At 43.8% G+C, this 22615-nt stretch overlaps 1 protein-coding gene across 8 annotated transcripts in view; it reads left to right on the top strand.

The window, feature by feature from the left end:
- The first annotated feature begins 11239 nt into the window (after positions 1-11239).
- usp48 (ubiquitin specific peptidase 48) overlaps positions 11240-22615 on the top strand; it is a 157396-nt gene continuing 146020 nt past the window's right edge. For 5 of the 8 annotated variants that reach the window (XR_011520075.1, XR_011520080.1, XR_011520079.1 and 2 more), the window contains exons 1-5: positions 11240-12125; positions 12432-12552; positions 12676-12817; positions 16599-16726; positions 18806-18930. Coding sequence is in view for 2 of the 8 variants with exons in the window: in XM_070549126.1 (XP_070405227.1) it covers positions 11992-12125; positions 12432-12552; positions 12676-12817; positions 16599-16726; positions 18806-18930 (650 nt within the window). In the remaining 6 variants the exon portion in view is untranslated. The remainder of the gene's footprint in view (positions 12126-12431; positions 12553-12675; positions 12818-16598; positions 16727-18805; positions 18931-22615) is intronic. The other 3 variants (XR_011520076.1, XR_011520077.1, XM_070549125.1) reach the window with 3 other exon arrangements.

The following is a 22615-nucleotide window of genomic DNA, read 5'->3' as shown; positions in this document are numbered from 1 at the left end:
TCCTTACCGGAGCGAACATGGTTAGCAGTTTTGCTGCAGTCATGCTAACGGGACTCGTCTGGAGTCCAGAAGTAGCAGTTCTAGATGGATTTATAGATGTAGGTTATTATTTTAGATCAGACCTGTTATTTAAAAATGCGTGTAGGACACGGACACATGGCTCAGACCTTTTGCTTCAGCTGTAAACGCAATTTTACGTAATAATTAGGAGCATGAAAGTAAACAAATAACAGTGATTCACAATATTAGCATCAGCAGCTAGCTTGTTTTACGTGCTGGAGTGACGTATGCGAAACACAGTTCTTCACTGTCTGGAGGAGAGGATTTGGATTTTCTGTAATGATTTATGACAAAAGTCCTTAATAAAATAAAAAACTGGACCCAGTACATGTTTATATAGATAATAAAGTGTAGTTATTTTGCATTTCTACAATTTTAATGCCGAGCCTTCAACACTGAAATCAGTTTGTTCATTCCAATCCTCCTAAATAATCCTCCAATCATCCAACTGGAATCCTTAAGGGTCCCGTAACGTACATTCTGTCAGAATAGGCCTTGGGAGCCCAGGTGTTACTAGAACTAATGGTGTCTCCTCACCAGCGTGAGCCTCCAAACTGTGAAGGTTGGTCTCCAAATATGAACTTCAAATTCATGCATTTATCTCCTCTTGTAACACTTTAACATGATTTAAAAGGCTTGTATCATGATATGTTACACCTCCCAGACCAAAAATAGGTCCAATATAAGATGAAACATTATCATAAACACTGCAGAGACATCATTGTTCATTAAATATAAGTTATTTTCCTGAGCCATTACTTCAGCCAAGATATAGGATGCATGGATTTGATGAAGCCATGCTGTCTTACACACACACACACACACACACACACACACACACACACACACACACACACACACACACACACACACACACACACACACACACACACACACACACACACACACACACACACACACACACACACACACACACACACACACACACACACACACACACACACACACACACACACACACACACACACACACACACACACACACACACACACACACACACACACACACACTGCAGCATGTTAGAATCATTTGAATGACTAATTTAACTACACTGAACTGCTTTAGTAATAATTTAATCTCTTATTCTGGAGTAAAATAAAGAAACAAGCTAAATCATCACATATCTGTGGCATCAAGGAGCATCTTCTGAGTTCAAACACAGGGATGGAGCACAATGTTTACACCTGAACAGTATCAGGATGTTTTAACTCACAGAGGCCTGCAGGTCTTCTGTTTTATGAGCAGAGCGCTGAGAATCGGCTTCTTAGGAGCGCTAAACGTAACTTTGCCGCTTACGTGCGCGGTAAGGAAACACATTTCAAACACGGAACCGAGTCTGGTTGCCGAACCGAGCAGAATTCTGATGACGTCACACCGGTGCGCGAAGGTGCGGGTTCCAACCCACAGGAGAGGAGGGAGAGAGGAGGTAAACAGCGAGTGGATCACAGGGACTGAACTGATGTTTTTGAGCAAAACTGCGGTAAAAATGGCTGTTTGTCCTCATCATAAAGCGTGTACCCCCCCCCGGTTTAGACGCGGCGCTCATGCAGGTGTATCTTTCCGTTCCGACGCTCCTACACATAATATTTTTAATTTATTAAGCCTACAATTTATTTTTACTCAGTAACGGATATGATTTAAAATGTAGCGAATTACAATTCTTTTTTAAAAACTTACTCAAGTAAAAGTAAAAGTACAGATTTTAAAAATGACTTAAAAAGTATAAATTTACAAAAAAGCTACTCAATTACAGTAACGTGAGTAAATGTAATTCGTTACTTTCCACCTCTGGGTACTACCCACGCTTCCCTAGTGTTTTTAGACTTCCAGATACTTTGTGTGCAGATGTACAGGGTACCCCATCTTACCTGGTCCACAACCTTCCCACCACATACCTGGCAACCAGCTTTAAAAGGACTTCAGCTTCAACTTCACAACTAAAGAGCAGGGACAAAAAAGCTCTGGGCTCAAAGGCAGGATCAGAACAAAATGGGCGCCGTGTCTACCAGGTGTAGGCTATTTAAAGGCAGGCTCCACAGCTGATTGGGCAACCAGGTACACAGCAGCCAATCACTGACAAAAAGGGAAGATTCACCTCAGTGTATCAGGCAACTTGAACCTGGAAAAGAAAACAGCTATAGAAACTGCCAGCAAAAGCTCTTTGCACATAACAACCCACAATATCAAATGCAGCAATAAAATCCAGAAGCCCTACTCCCACCAACAGCTTCCTATGACATAACTGAGTGCACAAAAATTTGTACTTGTGTCTGTATCCAAGGCCGGATTAACCATATGGGCAACTGGGCAATTGCCCAGGGCCCACAAACTCTAAAGGGCCCAGGGCAGCAAGGGCACGAGCAAAATACTGTATCTGTAATTTCCCGCTTTATGAGGACTATGGTGACCGTACGTCCGGTTTTCCCCGGACATGTCCACTTTTCACTCTCTGTCCGGGGTGTCCGGACTGGGGGTTCTTGCATTGATGAAAATGTCCGGCTTTTCATCCAGGAGCAGGGATCGAATTATGGGGGAGCTGTATATCCTACACATCCAGGGAAGCCAGAAAAAAAGTTTTCTACCTATATTACATCATTTATGGACTCTTCTGAGCAGAGAGCACAGAGAGCGGCACAGCGCGTTGGTGCGCAGCGCTCCAGGCTGCTGCGTCCATCGCACGGTCCATTCTCAAAGTGGCGCAACCAAAAAACTATAATTAGCACACGATCGTTCATGTCTGCACATGTTCTCTATTTTCTGTCTTATTTGTGCCTGAAGGGCTCTGCTACTGCGGAGCTCATCACCTGTGCTGCGGTGATGTCACCTCACTGACGCAGCATCGAAACGCGCTCTCCACTTTGCGGTCAGGAGATCCCTTTGATCTGCTCAAAAGTAACTGATGAGGTGAAAAAGTAAGAATCCAGGCAACAGTTTTTCTTGAGAATGAAGAGGAGATGCAGGAAGATGAGAGACAGACAGGACAGGAAAATAGTTAAATAAAAACAAGAAAACAAAACAAAAAGTAAAATGTAGGTAGATTTATCTCCACTACACGTTTTTACCTGTATAAAACAATAAGTTACACACATGTCATATTTATACATCTGATACAATTCAGATCACCTTCAAAACTCAGTCACACAGCCAGGGCCGTTTCAAGGCTTTTGGGGGGCCAAGGCAAAATGCCACCCCCCCCCCCCCCCATAACATAATAACATAATCCATACCCTCTCCAGGAGTGTTAGTTATACAGTGTTTGTAAAAGCCCCTCAGACATCGCTGACATGTTCTAATATTATCAGATGAAAAACTAAATTATCAGACATGCCGTCTCATCTGCTGCTTTTCTAAACTTGCAAAAAGTAACAAAACCATTTGAAAGCCACTATTTGTGGATTCTCTGAAAGTTTCCATGGAGTGTGGGACAACTTATTTTTTCATTGATCCTATCGTCTAATCTCACAGCTGAAACAAGCATCCTTAATAATCTGTGCACAGGAAGCGTACCGATGCTGTAGTAAAACAAAAGGTATTATAATTTATTATTAATAAAACCTTGTTGCAGCACTAAAGCAGAAAAATGAGATTTTGCGATAAATATACTAAATATTTACATATGATATGTTTTAGAGCCCTTTTATCGGCAGAATCTGATATTAATTTAGTTCTTACAAATTGTGTCATCCGTCTCACTTTTGATTTGCCAGTGACAGACCGCGATTTGGCAGGTGCAGAGACGAAGAGGAGGCAAAAATTTGATATCAAGTTCAAAGAGAACATGCTGATTATGCTGCAAAACACACTGGGGAGCAGTAGGGGTTGTATGAACTAGTCGACTTCACTATAGTGACTTTTTATGCCTGTCATCGACTAGTCGCTGTCAAGGACGAAATTTTCACTTTAGAAGTGGGGGGGACACGGGGGGGGGGGGTATCTTTGCAGTATGTTCTAATGGGAAACAGGCTTCAACACAAACTGTTGTTTTCCGCTTGGTCCTAGAGCTCAACTAGTGTCAATTTAATATAGCGTAATATTGTTTTTGGATGGTAAAAAGTGCAGGGGTCAAAACTTGACTTTGGAAAAAGTGGGGGGGACATGTCCCCCCTGTCCCCCCCCCCCCAAAATTACGTCCATGGTCGCTGTCACGTGATAATGACCGGCAAGATGCAGCCCTCGGAAAAGACAGCAGCCTGCTGTCAGCAGGTGACAAGCTCCTGCGCATCGGGGGGGGGGGGGGGGGGGGGGGGGCACACGCTGTGTCAGAGCGTCGGTACTGACACCCGCCGTAAAACGGACATTTAACCAAATTGTGACGTTTACCCTCTTGCAATTTAACCTTCCCCTCACCCCCATCCTAACCTTAACCAGCTTGCGCATGCAAAGCTCTGATTGTTGACGCGCTCCAGACGTCTGCGTCCTGAGCACGGCCACAGTAACATTATCAAATCAGGTGTCGCCACCTCAAAAACTAATTTAACACGCGATCGTTCATGTCGGCTCATTTCCTTTTATGTTTTCTGTCTTTTATTTGTGCCTGATGCGTTTCACTGCTGTGGATCGGGGTGCATCACCTTGTCCTCCGGTGACGCACCGATCACTGATGCGGCCGCCAAGCAGCGAGCACTCCGCTGTTTTTGCGGTCGGTAGATCTTTTAGAACTGCAGTTCAAAGGTAACTCATGAGGTGAATATATATGAACCCAGGTAGCAGTTTTTCTTTGGGATTGAGAGGAGATGCAGGAAGATAATAAACAGGCAGGGCAGAAAAATAGTCAAATAAAAAAAACAAGTTAGTGTTTGTACCTGGTGGTTGCAACAAACAGACACCACTGAAGGTAATCAGAAGTGAGGAACAGAAACTGAAATAATTATTTTAATGTTTAGAGCAGCAGGAACTCTTGAGAGGCTGCAGGCGCGTCAGTGAGTTTGCTGCCGCTGCGCAGGGGGAGGGGGGAGAGGGCTGAAGCAGAAACTACCGTTGTTAAAAGAAATGTGTTTAACTTTGAAAATGTGGGTGCAATTTTAATTGTCAAAAACTCCAGCGAACCATTAGTTCATTTTGCTCAAATAGAAATAGAGGCCTGCCTCTAATTCTGGTCCTCCTTCCAATAAAGGCCTGGAGCTTGGTGAGCTTGAGTCAAATACAGGCCCAGGCCTGTATTAGAGGATTTACGGTATATATTTCAGAATCAGAATCAGAATAGGTTTATTGCCATTGTCTGTCAGGATCTGGGGTGAGTCTGCACATTCCTCTAATCACCTAAAGTGGTTGCAGGTGGGCGGCTCCGGAGAGCGGCCAGCTGCGGTGATTTCCCTCATCAACTACATGTGTTTATAAGGAGCTGGAGATCACTTCACCTCGCCGGAAGATTACTCACCTTGGGTAGCTCTTGCCACTATAGTAAAACTACAGCTTTAGTCTGGCCTTATATTTGTCTGTTGTTGTTGTTGTCGTCGTTGTTGTTTTTGATGACCTCTGCCTTCCCTTCATCAGGAATTCTCACCAGGAACCTTTCCTACAATAACCTGGTTTTCATCTCCAAGCCTGATCTCCCTCCTCACCCGAACCGACCCGCTCTCCCACCGCTCACCTCCCTTGGATTTTGGATTCACGCTGACGTTGCTCACCCCAGTCCTGGCTACCCTCCCAAGCTCTGGATTTCAGCCCCCACTGTAAGATCCACCACAAACTGAGTCCTGCAAATTCTATTCCCCATTGCCCAACACTGACAGTGTTTGTCTCAACAGACCCAGCCCCGGAGCTGTGCTCAACATCACCGCCACGTCTGGCGGTGCACCTTTAGTTCTCCTTAAAATAAAACATTTATTTTTTCCTACCTACGTCTCCTAGTATGAATTCTGCATGTCTTGGGTCAGGAAACTTCCCTCAGTCATGACATTGTCAGTGAACAAACAATTCACAAACTATGAACTTGCTTCGGTACTAATGTGCTACATATAACATGAATAATAAGATTAAAAATAGAATAAAAAAACTAGAATAAAACTTTCAGCGATTAAAAAATGGCAGGTAATGGTAACATAACCGATAACGTGTCGTGTCGAGTACAGAAGACGAGCATGGTTGTGTGTTTATAAGCTGTTTACAAGTCTAACGGCAGATGGAAAGAAGCTGTTCCTATGGCGGGAGGTTCTAGTCCGGATGGACCGTAACCTCCTGCCTGAGGGAAGCGGCTCAAAATGTCTGTGACCCGGGTGCGAAGGGTCAGCTGCTATCCAACCTGCACGCCCCCGAGTTTTGGAGACGTACAGGTCCTGGAGAGATGGCAGGCTGCAGCCAATCACCTTCTCAGCAGAGTGCACAATGCGCTGCAGTCTATGTTCGTCCCTCACCGTGGCTCCAGCGTACCACACAGCGATGGAGGAGGTGAGGATGGACTCAATGATGGCCGTGTAAAACTGCACCATCATCTGGGCCGGCAGCTTGGCCTTTTTCAACTGCCGCAGAAAGTACATCATCTGCTGGGCCTTTTGATCAGGGAGCTGATGGATGGCTTCCACCTAAGGTCATGTGTGATGGTGGTTCCGAGGAAGCGGAAGGAGTCCACAGTGGTGACGGGGGTGTCCGTCAGGACGAGGGGGAGAGATGGGGCTGTGACTTTCCTGAAGTCCACAATCATCTCCACTGTCTTCTGAGCATTGAGCTCCAGGTTGTTGCTGCTGCACCAGTACACCAGCCGTTCCACCTCCCTCCTGTAGGCGGACTCATCACCGTCAGAGATGAGCCCAATGAGGGTGGTGTCGTCCGCAAACTTGATCAGTTTAATGGAGTAATGGCTCGAGGTGCAGCAGTTTGTGTACAGGGAGAAGAGCAGAGGAGAAAGTACACAGCCCTGTGGGGATCCTGTGCTAATAGTCTTAGCGGTGGAAACATTCTTCCCCAGACGCACGCACTGCCTACGGTCTGTCAGGAAGTCAGTGATCCACCTGCAGGTGGAGTTGGGTACGTTGACCATGGAGAGCTTGTCCTGGAGCAGAGCAGGGAGGATAGTGTTGAACACAGAGCTGAAGTCCACAAACAGGATCCTAGCGTAGGTTCCCGGGGAGTCCAGGTGCTGCAGGATGAAGTGGAGGGCCAGGTTGATGGCGTCGTCTACAGACCTATTAGCTCTGTATGCGAATTTCCTGTTTTTGTTCATGTTCATAAATACTTAAACATGCTTGAAATTAAAACGAGCTTTTAACAGTGAGGTGCTAGGTTAATTCATCACAATAGAGCTAGCTAAACATGCAACAATGTAATTTATAAATATCCATTAAAATGTAAAAACTGGAATCAAAATGAGATATTTGGCAGCACAAAAAATGTGTCAAACACAATATTTATTATAATAATTGTAGGCAGACAGGAGACAGAGCTGATGGAGGTTCTCAGTCATCGAAGGATGGCTGAAGGCTTTCCAGGAACAGGAGATGTGGTGTTGTCTCTTCTCTCTCTATTCTGCCAGATGAGCTGATAGGTTACAGGTGTGAGGACATCCTCATGCTGTCATAACCAGATGACAGGAGTTATCAGGTGATCAGCCAGGCTAATGATGAGATGCAGAAAGAAAACAAATCCAGGACAGTGTACAGCCTCCTTCATGGTGTCATGATGTAATCACCTACTTATTTAATTGTTAATATCTTAAAAATTCTGAAATGTTTTAATTTTTTTTTTCCTTGAACAGTTCACTGTCATTGAGGTGGAAGCTGGAATCAACAGCAGAAACCTCACATCTTGGCCTTTTCAGGGGGTGTGGATGCTGCTCTGGGACTTTCTGGAAGATGAATTTCCGTCATGGTCCCTGTGTCAAGACACACTGAGGCTGGGAGCTCTAAACTGGGCGGCTATGTAAAAACAAAGAAGCAGCACATTTATAATTGTTTAAAAGAGCATAAAATCACGTGTAACAATAATCTGTAAAACAAATTAAAACTAGAAGGTGATAATAAAATGTTTGCTTAGACGATTATTAAAAATAATTCACCTTTGCTATGCCGGTAAGGCTTCACGTCAGCCTGGACAAGTGCATTCTTGCAGCTAAATCAGTCTGACAGCCAATGTCTTGGGCAGATTTAGCCTGAAAAAAAAATAAAATAAAAGCACATTGTTGTTGGAGTTTATAAAGTCAGATAATATACAAAAGAAACTGTCCTATAAAGGTGCTTTATAACATTCCTAGTGTGTGATTGTTGTTATAACGTAAAAGTCAGTCACATATGATGTGGAGAGCCTGAAATGCGACCCCCTGAAAAGAAATCCTTACAGAACCGGGTCACGCTGTGGAGCTGGATTTCACGCTGTAATGCTGTCTGTTAGGGCTGTAGCGAAGCCTCGATGACGTCGACGGCTCGATTCTAAAACTTTGTCGACGTCAGATCCGGTAGTCAACGCACCACGTCCACTTGCTGCATCCCCAGGGGTTTGTAAATAGAAGAGGAATCTGCCTGTTTTTCCTCTAGTTGGCCCTCTTCTCCGCCTTCACTAACATCTCCGCCAAATACCGAAGACCCGGAACAATGTCCGTCCGCTACGAGATTCTTTTCCTGTTTTGCCCGCCTTCGTCTCCCGGCAACGGACAACTACTTCCGGGGTCAGATGCGCTGCTTCGTCTCTATCGCAGATGTAGAAAATCACCGGGAGCGTTTCTCCCTTCATAAAGGAGCTTCTTTCAGACATGAGGAGAGCTGTTTTGGTGGTAGCAGTCTCTCCTCCGTGCTGGTCTGTTTGCTGCTGGGTATTTTTGGTTTATTTAAACTTGGTAACTTGAACTTAACATTGGTAAAGCTACTGTTAGCATATTCGCTAACAGCTTCTTGTGTTTGTATAAGCTGTTACGTTTTGGTTTAGAGTTAATCTTTTTTGTGGTGTAGATCTCCCTTTTATTACATTTAGAGTTTTGTGGGTTTTCGGTTTAGTTTAAAACATCACCTTGAGTTTGGTTTAACCACCCAGTTTAGAGTTTGGACCTTTGGAGATCCTTATTTTGGTCCAGAACCCAGTAATCTTTGCCCAGTGGGACATCCCTACTTATTCGTACTTTGTTTTAATTCCCCACAGGCAGAATTAGTTTTATTATTCCCAACCTGTGGATGGAAAGATTTAAGTTTTTTTGTAGTTGTAAATAAACCTGATCATCATTTAAACTTTAAAATCCCGTGTTATTGTCCCTTCCTTTTTGCACACGAGCCAAACTCCCCAGGAAGAGTCGTAACACCACTCGCCTCACGCTCATAAGTGACCAAAACAAAGCAGCATAGAGACACCCCCACAGAGCCACCGCAACCCACTACACTACACCTTCTCACCATACTAACCCGATATGGAACACTAAACCCGAACTACTTTCCTAATAACACAAACTAAACTACAATATCCAACAGCCAAACTAACACTAAATAAGTATGTGTAACACTAAAAGCTATGCTAAAGATTAGGATATGCTAATGCTATATGCTAATGCTGAACTACTGCTAACCGTCTTACACTCGCTTGCAAATCCAACTTCCAACTCGCCACAAGGCGTGGCCGAGACTCTCGATGCTTTCATAACTTTGACACAGAGCTGCTACGTAGTACTCTACTGGTTTACGTAGTATCTTTCTCTTTAGTCATTGGCTAAAGTGTATTCAAAATGACTCAAACTCTATGTTTAAAGCTGACGGTGGCGCTATAGTATTTAGGCAGAATTTTTAAAGAAAAGGCACCAAAATGCTAAAATAATGAATACACACATTTAAAACACTATTGGACACTCATTTATACAGTTCATCAGCAAAAAAAAGTTAACTGACGTTACTTGCTCTTTAAGACTGCTGCACACACAAAAAAGACTGCTGCTTGGTGGGCCCCCTTGTGGCTGTGGGTGCAATGATAATCCGGCCTTGATTATCAATAACTAGTATAAGCACATTACATTTATCCCTGTCCTTGTCTTCCTCGTGAAATAAATGAACGTTAATCTTACCCGGTAAAAACATGTTCGCTGCTAGTCCACTTGACGGGCAGTTCATCTCTGTCCTCGGTCTCCATCAAAGTTATTAAAAAAATCAAAACTAGTTGAGTTTACATCCTTGTCTGTTAGTGCAGCCAACAACACAGCAAGCTAAAACCATTTTACTATCAAATCAACTAAATAAAAGCGATAAAAGGCTACAAACTAGCTTGTTTTGACTAGCTTTACTGCAGTTTCAACGGGTGTAAACAATCTTTTTGCCGTCCATCATGGTGAAGGGGGAGGTCACATGAGTGGCGTGACGTCACGTGCAAAGGGTCAATTGCTGGTAGGAGCTTCAGAGTGTGTGTATGCTCCTAAGGGTAGAAATTGTATTATTCCAGAACTAAATCCCGGTAGCATATTCATCGGTAACATATGTCCTTTATTGAGGGATAAAGCCACAAATCAATGTATTAGACAAATCATTCAAAGAGATATTGTTTCCAAACATGCAGCTGTATTTTACTGGAACAATATTTACAATGATATAGACTGGAAAAACACTTGGATTCTACCAAGAAAATTTATTATAACTAATAAGATAAGAGAGGTTTCTTTTAAGTTGATCCACAGATGTTATCCGGTAAAGACATATCTGGTTAAACGTAAGAAAAATATTGATACTCTTTGTACTTTTTGCAGCAATGCAGAGGAAACAATATGTCATTTATTTTGGGAATGCACTTATACACATGTATTTTGAATTGATCTAAATAATTTTATAAACACCAAAATTGATCCCTCTTGTAAATTGAAGTTTCACCATATTCTATTTGGCCTCTCACATACCGATAAAATTATTTCAGGAAAAAAAAATATTATTAATCTTCTGATCATTTTTGCCAAATTTCACATACATTGTACAAAATTCTCTCAACAGCGTCCAAACATATTTGCTTTTAAAGCCCTGTTTTCCAATTATCTGAAGAATCTTAATAACAGTACTAACTCCAAAGCGTGTAAAACACTAGAGCTGTGCCGAATGTATAATTTCACTTGTTTTACTTGTTTATTTGTACCTTGAGCATTTTATTTATTTATTTATTTTTATTTCAAATTTTTATCCAGTTATTTTGTTAATCTGTTTTCTCCTAAAGTATACCTTTTTGTTTAAGTATACATAACTTGTTCAACTTGTTATTACAAGATGTGGAATGTTTATACCCTTTCTATATTCTACAATGCCATGTATGTTTGTTATTCAAATGTCTAAATGAATAAAAAATAATAATAAAATAAAAAAGTGCTGACGAAATGAATGAATGAATAAATAAATAAATAAATAAAAGGAGCTTCAGAGCGTAGGGGGCGAGGGCTTCCGCTGCAGAACGTGTCCTGCGTCACTCGTTCACGTCGTGTTGATTTAGAACCGAGAGTTTATTTATTTATAACTTGACGTAAGGGCGCTAAATCTCAAATAAGCTGCAAATAAAATGTGGACTTCTAAGATCATATTGATGAAGTTACACACATAATAGGTCCGATTCCATTTGTCTTCAGCACAATAAATGTGTTAGGTGTGCGTCAGTTTACGTAAACAAAGTAAGCCCTTGGCTAAATTAGGCTAAATGACACGTTAGCTTAACCGGTGTAGCTAGCTAAATATTAGCGATTTCGAGCAGTTTACTACTTTCCACGAAGAAAAGATCGCAGAACGCAAAATTGTTGTGTTGAATGTGTTGCGGCAAGTGGTGCCTGTTTTAATTCTCAATTCAATAAGAGTCATACGAAGCCAGTTTTTAGCTTAGCATCCCAGTGAAGAGTGGCTATTAACGGTCGTATGTGCTCATTTAGCTTTGGCTAGTTGGCTATGCTAGCATTGTTTGGGAACAGCTCGGACTGCTGTAGTCATTTGCTTTCTTGCCATTGTTTATTATTTGTGACTATAGTAAAGTTTGCATCGTGGGATAATGGCACCTCGCGTACAACTGGAGAAAGCGGCTTGGCGTTGGGTGGAATCGGTAAAACCAGAAGAAATCAAGCAAGAACACATAGAGCTAGCATACCGCATCAACCTCCCGGCCTGCAAGAGAGGAGCCTGCAGGTACTTTAACATTTTTAACACGATCGTTGCGCTTCGCTGCCAGCAAAAACACATTATTGACCATTTCAGTGACCAGCCTCTTATAACGCTGCAAAGACACTAGCCTCGGTTTTCAGTTGTGGTGCTGACAGCACTGCCTAATGCTTACTGGCAGCCTCATAAACAGTAAAAAAAGTTAGAAGTGCCACGTTTATGTGCTGCAGTGCTGTGCTGTTGTTTAGCACCGTGGTGCTTCAGTACCACATCCTTTTGAAACAGAAGCCTTGTTTAAAGTGGCTATGATGACCAGGACTCATTTTCCCCTAGGAGGAATTGCAGAGGGAATCCCAACTGTCTTGTTGGAATTGGTGAACAGGCATGGCTTGGGGAGATAGATGAAAACGTTTTCCATAATATTGATGATCCAAATTCAGAACGGCGGGACAAGGTACTTCTTTCTACTATCTGCTCACTCAGCTAGTGTTTCTTAGGTGTTAATACCACCATTGTTCTATCATCTAGACTAGAGCTGATACCTTAATTCTCCCTGTCTGTCTGTGTGTCTTTATAGAACACCTTTGTTGGTCTGACCAACCTTGGAGCAACATGCTACGTCAACACATTCCTGCAAGTATGGTTCCATAACTTGGAGCTTCGAAGAAGCCTTTACCAGTTCCACAATTCCCGAGCAGAGGAACACAACATTCAATCTGGTATAACTACAACTGTATCTGGGTGTGACCTTTGTTGTGACTTTTTCCAGGTTTTAACCCCAAGAATTAACAGCATCCACCTCAGATACGTGGATTTTCAGAGAGAACCAAAGGCAAATTCCACGTTACACTAGTCATTTTAATTTTAGTAGCTTTAGTTGTACTATATATGTATATATATATATATCTATCCATATATATATATATATATATATATATATATATATATAGATAGATATATATATATCTATATATATATATATATACCGTAAATCCTCTAATACAGGCCTGTATTCAATTAACGGCTGGGTCTCATATTTTGGCCGGTGTCGGAGTCGGCGGAGGTGAATAATGGCCGGTCTCTTATTGTGGCCGGGTGGAATGTGGTAACAAGCAAGTACGGGGGGCGGTTGTGTCATCGTCTCACTTTTGATTTGCCAGTGATAGACCGCGAGGGTAACTTTAACCATGCGGAGACGAAGAGGAGGCGAAAATTTGATATCAAGTTCAAAGAGAACGTGCTGATTATGCTGCAGAACACTGGGGAGCAGTAGGGGTTGTATGAACTAGTGACTAGTCGACTTCACTATAGTGACTTTTTATGCCTGTCATCGACTAGTCGCTGTCACGTGATAATGACCGGCAAGATGCAGCCCTCGGAAAAGACAGCAGCCTGCTGTCAGCAGGTGACAAGCTCCTGCGCATCGGGGGGGGGGGGGGGGGGGGGGGGCAACACGCTGTGCCAGAGCGTCGGTACTGACACGCGATCGTTCATGTCGGTTCATTTCCTTTAATGTTTTCTGTCTTTTATTTGCGCCTGATGTGTTTCGCTGCTGTGGAGCGGGGCGCATCACCTTGTCCTCCGGTGACGAACCGATCACTGATGCGGCCGCCAAGCAGCGAGCACTCCGCTGTTTTTGCGGACGGTAGATCTGCGTCCTGAGCACGGCCACAGTAACATTATCAAATTAGGTGTCGCCACCTCAAAAACTAATTTAACACGCGATTGTTCATATCGGTTCATTTCCTTTTATGTTTTCTGTTTTTTATTTGCACCTGATGCATTTCACTGTGGAGCGGGGCACATCACCTTGTCCTCCGGTGACGCACCGATCACTGATGCGGCCGGCAAGCAGCGAGCACTCCGCTGTTTTTGCGGTCGGTAGATCTTTTAGAACTGCAGTTCAAAGGTAACTCATAAGGTGAATATAAATGAACCCAGGTAGCAGTTTTTCTTTAGGATTGAGAGGAGATGCAGGAAGATAATAAACAGGCAGGACAGAAAAATAGTCAAATAAAAACACGTTAGTTTTTGTACCTGGTGGTTGCAACAAACATACACCATGGACGGTAATCAGAGGTGAGGAACAGAAAATGAAATAATTATTTTAATGTTTAGAGCAGCAGGAACTCTGAGAGGCTGCAGGCACATCAGTGAGTTTGCTGCCGCTGCGCAGGGGGAGGGGGGAGAGGGCTGAAGCAGAAACTACCGTTGTTAAAAGAAATGTGTTTAACTTTGAAAATGTGGGCGCAATTTTAATTGTCAAAAACTCCAGCGAACCATTAGCTCATTTTGCTCAAATAGAAATAGAGGCCTGCCTCTAATTCTGGTCCTCCTTCCAATAAAGGCCTGGAGCTTGGTGAGCTTGAGTCAAATACATGCCCGGGCCTGTATTAGAGGATTTATGGTATATATATATATATATATATATATATATATATATATAGAGAGAGAGAGAGAGAGAGAGAGAGAGAGAGAGAGAGAGAGAGAGAGAGGGAGAGAGGAGAGAGAGAGAGAGAGAGAGAGAGAGAGAGAGAGAGAGAGAGAGAGAGAGAGAGAGAGAGAGACTTAGTTTTTGAACTCTGAATTAAACCAACTATTCAATCTTAATTTTGTACACTGCTCAGTTTCACAATCAAACATATAACCAAAGTAAATTTAACAAGTTAATTATCTGACCAAGTATTAAATATAAAGCAGGTAAAAATAAGTCAATGTCAGTTGACAGTTTGTGTAAAGCAGTGGTGTCCAGTTCTGCCACATGTGATTTACAGTGATTAACAGGTTTCAGCAGAGTTAGAACCTGTAATTCAGCCACTGAATCAGGCATGTCGAAGACAACGAAACCGCGCTGCTCTCCAGGACGAGTGTTGGACACCACTGGTGAAGGGCATCATGATCTCAGAGAAGTGCTATTCAGTTCCAGGCCTCAAGGGCCGGTATTCAACACGTTTTGTGGTTTCTCTGGTCCAGCACACTAGATTCTTCTTTAATCTAGGCAGGCTGGACGCGTCAGGGACACATCAAAAGGGTCCCCGCATCCGCAGTCACTTCGCTAGCCACATTGTACTTGTTGGACAGCACATGCTTCACCCTCCACAAGGCCTCAACCAGAAACCTCAAGAACATCCTCTTACCCCTCACAACCACCACACCCACTCCCTCACCCCCACCTCCAGTTGACAGAGACAGAGTACAAGGTCTAGATGCACCAGCCCGTACCCCCACATGACGCACCGCCTCATCAGCAGACACCTTATGCTCAGCCTGAAACTGCCCCACCTCCACCGCAGTCCTATATGACGCACAAGCCCTAAAAGCTGCTTGATACTCCCACCACAATTACAACAGTGGGTTAAGCCTGGCGGCTTTGGCGGGGGGGGGGGGGGGGGGGGGGTGTTGCGCATTCCGTCCCGCAGTGCTCCTCTGTGAGAGCGGGGGGGGGTGGTTGCACACGTTCCGCTGCTGTTTCTCACCAGTATCAGCTGATGGAGGGCTCTAGTTTTGCTGCGCCGTTCGTGTCAGCGGATACGGTCGGGTCAGGGAGGGGGGCGGGGCATGACGCTTAGCCTGGCGGGTGGGCAAGCAAAGCCTGGCGAGCCGCCAGGCTTATAGAGCCACTGGAGGAAACCCTGGAGTAGTTTATGATTTTTAAAACAGTTTCAGGCCCAAAATGGGACACTTGACAGGTGTGATGCTGACATTGTGGATGAACTCTGCCACACAGACCAAATTAACACAGCCCACCGTGAGGTTGTGCAGCTTTCTTTTGAACGTGACACGAAACGAACCAGTCACATTGCTCAGGCAAACCGAGCTTTCATGTGTTATCAGTCACGTGGTTTTACACAAAATTAAACAAGCCTCAAAGCGGGGCTTTGTGGACACGCCCCCTTCCTGTTCGATACAAGCCTTGACGCCTCGCTTCATTTGTCCCATCACTAACGATCCGTCTTAGCAGCCGCTTCAGCCCTACTTGCCACCTTCCTCCTCATCCTCTGTCCCAGAGGAGGCTGAACTGAAGCGAAGCCGGGCCGCCATCTTACCGGGTCTGAACAGGCCATCGGCCGACCACCCGGACAACCCACGAATCCACCCCAAACCGAACAACCATCGCCAGAACCATCACTTCTCACATCCAGCAGACCCACAGGCTAACTCTGCTCCACACTGAATTCAGTGGTTGAATCACCTGCAGCAGCTCATCAGGTCTTGCAGAAGCCTGTTGATCACCTGCTGACTGAAATCCGGTGTGTTGAAGCAGGTTACAACTAAAACGTGGTGGTTACAGGCCCTCCAGGCCCGGAGTTGAATAGCCCTGTCTTAGAGGAACATTCAGAGATAATTTTCTCCTAAACGTATTCACTTAACTTTGCTTCTAACTGTGAAACATTGTAATGTTAACTAGTAGAGCAGATCAAGTACAAAATGTGTTTACTCTGAAGCTTTTTATCACTGCATTTTGTCCTTCTCTCAAAAGAACATATTTGTCTCTCACAGACTATGAGCCCCAGTCCATCTGTGAACATCTGCAGTACCTTTTTGCTCTTCTTCAGAATAGCAATAGAAAGTACATCGATCCTTCAGGACTGGTCAAAGCCCTAGGTCTGGACACAGGACAACAGCAGGTAAATCTAACGCAAACCAACCAAATCTACTCCTGCAGACCGTTTCTATACTTCGTCTATCACTGATGCTTTTTATGCTTGATAGCTTGAATGAGAAGGAAGTTCTGTAGTGGTAAAGCAGGTGTTTGTGTCATCAGGATAATGACACTCAGCATGTTTCATCTGATGGTAGTGGTTTTGCCTGCAGCCTCAAGGTTCAGAGAGAGCAGACTCAGTACTGTACCATTGTGATTCATGACTGGAGTTTGAAATTCAGTTTCAGTTCGACTTAGATTGTTTATATAGCATCAATTCACAACTAGACACTTAAAAGTTTCCTCCATAAGGAACCCAGCAGGTTGCATCGAGCCACTGACTAGTGTCAGAGTCTTTACAGCAATCCTCATACTAAGCAAGCATGCAGCGACAGTGGAGAGGAAAACTCCCTTATAGGAAGAAACCTCCAACAGGCTTCTAACCTATGAGAACCCACTCAATTGGCCAAATGGGTGAAGAGCTCTATTTGATTTGTTAAAAAAGCATCATGCTTCCGTTTGATTGACAGAGTGCATTATGTGTAGCAAACATTTGAGCTGACCATTTATTGCGATGTTTATCTGTTCTTTGCGATATGCATATTGCACATGCTGATATCGCGATAACGATATATTTGCGATATATTGTGCAGCCCTAATTTATTGTTACCAGTACCAGTTGAGAGGATAAACTGGAGCAATGCAGCACTCTAGGATCTTCTCTTCGTCAGAGCTGGAGCTCAGATCACCTGAAGGTGTGTGTGTGTGACCCACACTGTGTCCTCTGCTGCTGCATCAGGGAGAGAACAGGGAGCAAATTAACTCCCAAACTTTTCTTCGTGTCTTTTATGCCACCCACGTTCTTGAAGAATTCCACATACCTGAGAAGTCCCTGGAAACCATACATAAAGAAAAAAACACCCGTAGGAGCCCAAACTGACGCGACCCGGCACTGACCATACTGACCCAGATGTGGAAGTGGCTTATGAGCAGCCATCTGCCAGGACTCACTAGGGGTTTGAGAAGACAGAGCAGACACCCTAGAACAGGGATGGGCAAACTTTTTGACTTGTGGGCCGCAATGGGTTCAAAAATTTGACAGAAGGGCCATACCAGGAGCAGATGGATAGTGTTGGTGCGAAATAATATAAATAACTAGGAAATGTCATTGCATGGAAGGGTTTACCTTTAATAGGTAGTAAAGCATGAACATGCAAGACTTTTTGAAAAAAGAACTGCATTCATTAACAACAGTAAATAAACACTCTTTCACACAAAAAGTTATCCTTTGACATATACTGTACTTATTCCCCATCCATCAGTCACTCACTGGCTACAACACAGTCAGCTTGCTAGTTTTCAACCCCCGTTTTGTACAAACTATTTTCAAAATAATTATTTTTCCACACAACACAGTAGGGAAACTCACATTCATGTTCACTGTGAACAGCCTTTGTCATAAAGCATTAATATGCGAGGATTTTTTTGAAAAAATAACTGCATTCATAGCAGTAGAAAATCTTTCACAAAAAATAATTATCATCCTTTGGCACATGCCTACCTAACCCTATACTACTTACCCTTTTCAGGGTCCATCAGTAATTTTCAAGCCAATAACTCTTTTCTTTGATTAAAAGAGTTCATTCTTCATTCTTCTGTTGAGCTGAAAATAAGCAGGTTAGAAGGAATGCATGAGACCATATCTCATGCAGACTAGTCTTGTGCAGAGCAGGGAAAAAAACACTGTCATTTCATTCCGTTACAATAAACATATATAAATAAACTAAGTTGAATTAAACTGTAATGATGCATCATACCAATAATACCTAAAACAATCTGGTTTAGCTATGATTTCGGTTTTTACTGTAAAAATGTTATTTTATTTAGAAACCTTCAGTAACGGTCCACTCAGTAAATTGTTTTGTTGTCAAAGCATGTTTGCATGGAACTGATCAGTTTTAGGATGATCCAGTAGATGCTGGGTGAGAGCATCAGTGTCTGTGGGAGGAATAGTGCATGTGTGCTTTCACAGCAGAGCTCTGACATGAGACTTCTTCATTTCCAGGATGCCCAGGAGTTTTCTAAGCTTTTCCTGTCTCTGTTGGAGGATACTCTGTCCAAACAGAAGAATCCCAGCCTGCAAAATGTCATCCAGCAGCAGTTCTGTGGCCAGTTTTCCTACGTTACAGAGTAAGGCCAGCTTCATTGAGATCTTACTTAAAAAGCCCTTTTTATAAGACACCCCATGCTGGAAAATCAGCATAATACTGCCACCACGGTGTGTCTTGTGAATGTGTTGTGGTGTTGGTGCTGCATTTGTACCGCCACACTTGGTAGTGATATTGCCACAACGCCGGACAACGCATATCACGCCTTGGCGCAACTGAGGGAAGTGTCATGATCACGTGGGGAGTTACTGCCAAGCTCCGGTCGGCAACTACAGTGGGGCAAAAAAGTATTTAGTCAGCCACCGATTGTGCAAGTTCTTCCACTTAAAATGATGACAGAGGTCAGTAATTTACAACATAGGTACACTTCAACTGTGAGAGACAGAATGTGAAAAAAAAATCCATGAATTCACATGGCAGGATTTTTAAAGAATGTATCTGTAAATCAGGGTGGAAAATTAAGTATTTGTTCAATAACAAAAATTCAACTCAGTACGTTGTAACATAACCTTTGTTGGCAATAACAGAGTTCAAACGATTACTATAGGTCTTTACCAGGTTTGCACACACAGTAGCTGGTATTTTGACCCATTCCTCCATGCAGATCTTCTCGAGAGCAGTGATGTTTTGGGGCTGTCGTCGAGCAACACGGACTTTCAACTCCCTCCACAGATTTTCTATGGGGTTGAGGTCTGGAGACTGGCTCGGCCACTCCAGGACTTTCAAATGCTTCTTACAGAGCCACTCCTTTGTTGTCCGGGCGGTGTGTTTGGGATCATTGTCATGTTGGAAGACCCAGCCACGTTTCATCTTCAAAGCTCTCACTGATGGAAGGAGGTTTTGGCTCAGAATCTCACGATACATGACCCCATTCATTCTGTCCTCAACACGGATCAGTCGTCCTGTCCCCTTAGCAGAAAAACAGTCCCAAAGCATGATGTTCCCACCCCCATGCTTCACAGTAGGTATGGTGTTCTTGGGATGCAACTCAGTATTCTTCTTCCTCCAAACACAACGAGTTGAGTTTATACCAAAAAGTTCTACTTTGGTTTCATCTGACCACATGACATTCTCCCAATCCTCTGCTGTATCATCCATGTGCTCTCTGGCAAACTTCAGACGGGCCTGGACATGCACTGGCTTCAGCAGCGGAACACGTCTGGCACTGCAGGATTTGAGTCCCTGCCGTTGTAGTGTGTTACTGATGGTGACCTTTGTTACTGTGGTCCCAGCTCTCTGCAGGTCATTCACCAGGTCCCCCCGAGTGGTTCTGGGATTCTTGCTCACCGTTCTCATGATCATTTTGACCCCACGGGATGAGATCTTGCTTGGAGCCCCAGATCGAGGGAGATTATCAGTGGTCTTGTATGTCTTCCATTTTCTGATAATTGCTCCCACAGTTGATTTTTTCACACCAAGCTGCTTGCCTATTGTAGATTCACTCTTCCCAGTCTGGTGCAGGTTTACAATTCTTTTCCTGGTGTCCTTCGAAAGCTCTTTGGTCTTGGCCATAGTGGAGTTTGGAGTCTGACTGTTTGAGGCTGTGGACAGGTGTCTTTTATACAGATACTGAGTTCAAACAGGTGCCTTTAATACAGGTAACAAGTGGAGGACAGAAAAGCTTGTTAAAGAAGACGTTACAGGTCTGTGAGAGCCAGAGATTTTCCTTGTTTGAAGTGACCAAATACGTATTTTCCACCCTGATTTACAAATAAATTCTTTAAAAATCCTGCCATGTGAATTCATGGATTTTTTTTCACATTCTGTCTCTCACAGTTGAAGTGTACCTATGATGTAAATTATTTACCTCTGTCGTCATTTTAAGTGGGAGAACTTGCACAATCGGTTGCTGACTAAATACTTTTTTGCCCCACTGTATGTTGAAAATGAAAGTAACAACAGGGAGTACGCTTTGCTTTTGTTAACAGAATCAGCTGAGATGATAAACTGCAGCAATGCAGAGATCCAATAGTTTCTCTGTGTTAGATCATCTGGCCATTCCTGGGGACTGTGGACTAAGTTAGCTGCAGGGCCAGCAGCTGCAGCTACTTGTAAACAGAGCATGCACAAGGATAACTGGGCTTTCTCTCTCATGCACATTTTTTTGAAAATGTGGAGAGGCAGGTTCCTTCCTGAGATACGAAAGCTCCTCCGCCATACCTTTAGTTAATGCACAACCCCCACCTGATGAGGAACAGGATGAAATTATAAATATGACACAAACCTGAATATTTACTCCCACAGCACATCTCCAGATGAAATGTGAAAATGTTTGCTTAAGTTTGACATCGGAGCTACAGTTGAGACATTATGAGGTGAACTTTGCAGGCATGCATGGCAGTTGGAGGGTCACTGTCAGAACAATTCAATTCAATTCAAAATTCTTTATTAATCCCAGAGGGAAATTGATTAAACAGCTGGTGGAGTGCATCAAAGAACTGAAGAGGAACAGTTTCTGCTATAAAAGCCTCAGCATTTATTTAGCTCTGACAACAATGCACTATATGAGTTAAAATAAAATGTTTCTCTCAGCCCCACTTGTGCATATTAAATAATAATAAATAATAAATGTGCAGGCTTATAACTAGGGATGCTCGATGTAGGCTTTTTTACTATCTTATGATATTGTCTAACTCTTTATTTCTGATACCAATATAAACGGATACGGATATATGCGGGGTTCCCCTAATGAAAACTGAAAAATAGAAATCGTATAGGCTCCAACATCACACATCAAGAGTGCTTAAAGTTTCAATACCATCTGTGCAAAATGGGGGAGTGGCGCATGGTGGGGGCGCTGCTGCATTTTCTGTGGTCAATAGGCTCTATGGCAGACAGTGACCTGGTTGGGCTGTGGAGTTGGTGTGGGTGCCTTTGGGCATCCACCCTGCCTTACCATCGAAGAAGAAGTAGAGATAGCTAGGCAAAAACACACTGCGGTAGTTGCTACAGCGTGTACGACCACTGTTGATTCAACTGTCAGCGGTTGGGAGCTTAAAGTTCGTAACAGGGTTTAAGCGTTAGTCAAGAACAGCTTACCCAGTAATTAGGCAGGTTCATGCTAAAGCCCAGAGAGGATTCTGACACAGACGAGCTGCTGCGGCTGTTGTTTTAGATTACACAAACCAAACCTTATCAAGCACATCTTCTCTACATGTGTTGTATAAGAAAGTTGAAATTAACAGGAAAAAAACTTGCAAAAGAGGGTGGATATGTTTTAAATGACATGTTATTAGTGATCACAGGATCTTTCATGGAGGTAAAGTCAAAGAGTCGGAGTACCCGGCCCGGAGGGTTACCGGGGTCCCACCCTGGAGCCAGGCCTGGGGTTGGGGCCCGTGAGCGAGCGCCTGGTGGCCGGGCTTTCGCCCATGGGGCCCGGCCAGGCCCAGCCCGAACCGGATACATGGGCTCATCCAACTGTGGACCCACCACCCGCAGGAGGAACATGAAGGGTCCGGTGCAATGTGGATCGGGTGGCAGACCAAGGCGGGAGCCTTGGCGGTCCGATCCCTGGACAAGAAAACTGGTTTTTGGGACATGGAACGTCACCTCGCTGGCGGGGAAGGAGCAGGAGCTTGTGGCAGAGGTTGAGCGGTACCGGCTAGATATAGTCGGACTCACCTCGACACATAGCATTGGCTCTGGAACCCAAGTCCTTGAGAGGGGTTGGACACTCTCCTTTGCTGGAGTTGCTCCGGGTGAGA

Source organism: Nothobranchius furzeri, chromosome 3 (genome assembly GCF_043380555.1).
Source record: "Nothobranchius furzeri strain GRZ-AD chromosome 3, NfurGRZ-RIMD1, whole genome shotgun sequence".
Taxonomy (NCBI): Eukaryota; Metazoa; Chordata; class Actinopteri; order Cyprinodontiformes; family Nothobranchiidae; genus Nothobranchius; species Nothobranchius furzeri.
The sequence above is the reverse complement of the archived record's forward strand: the minus strand, read 5'-3'. Positions and strand labels throughout refer to the sequence as shown.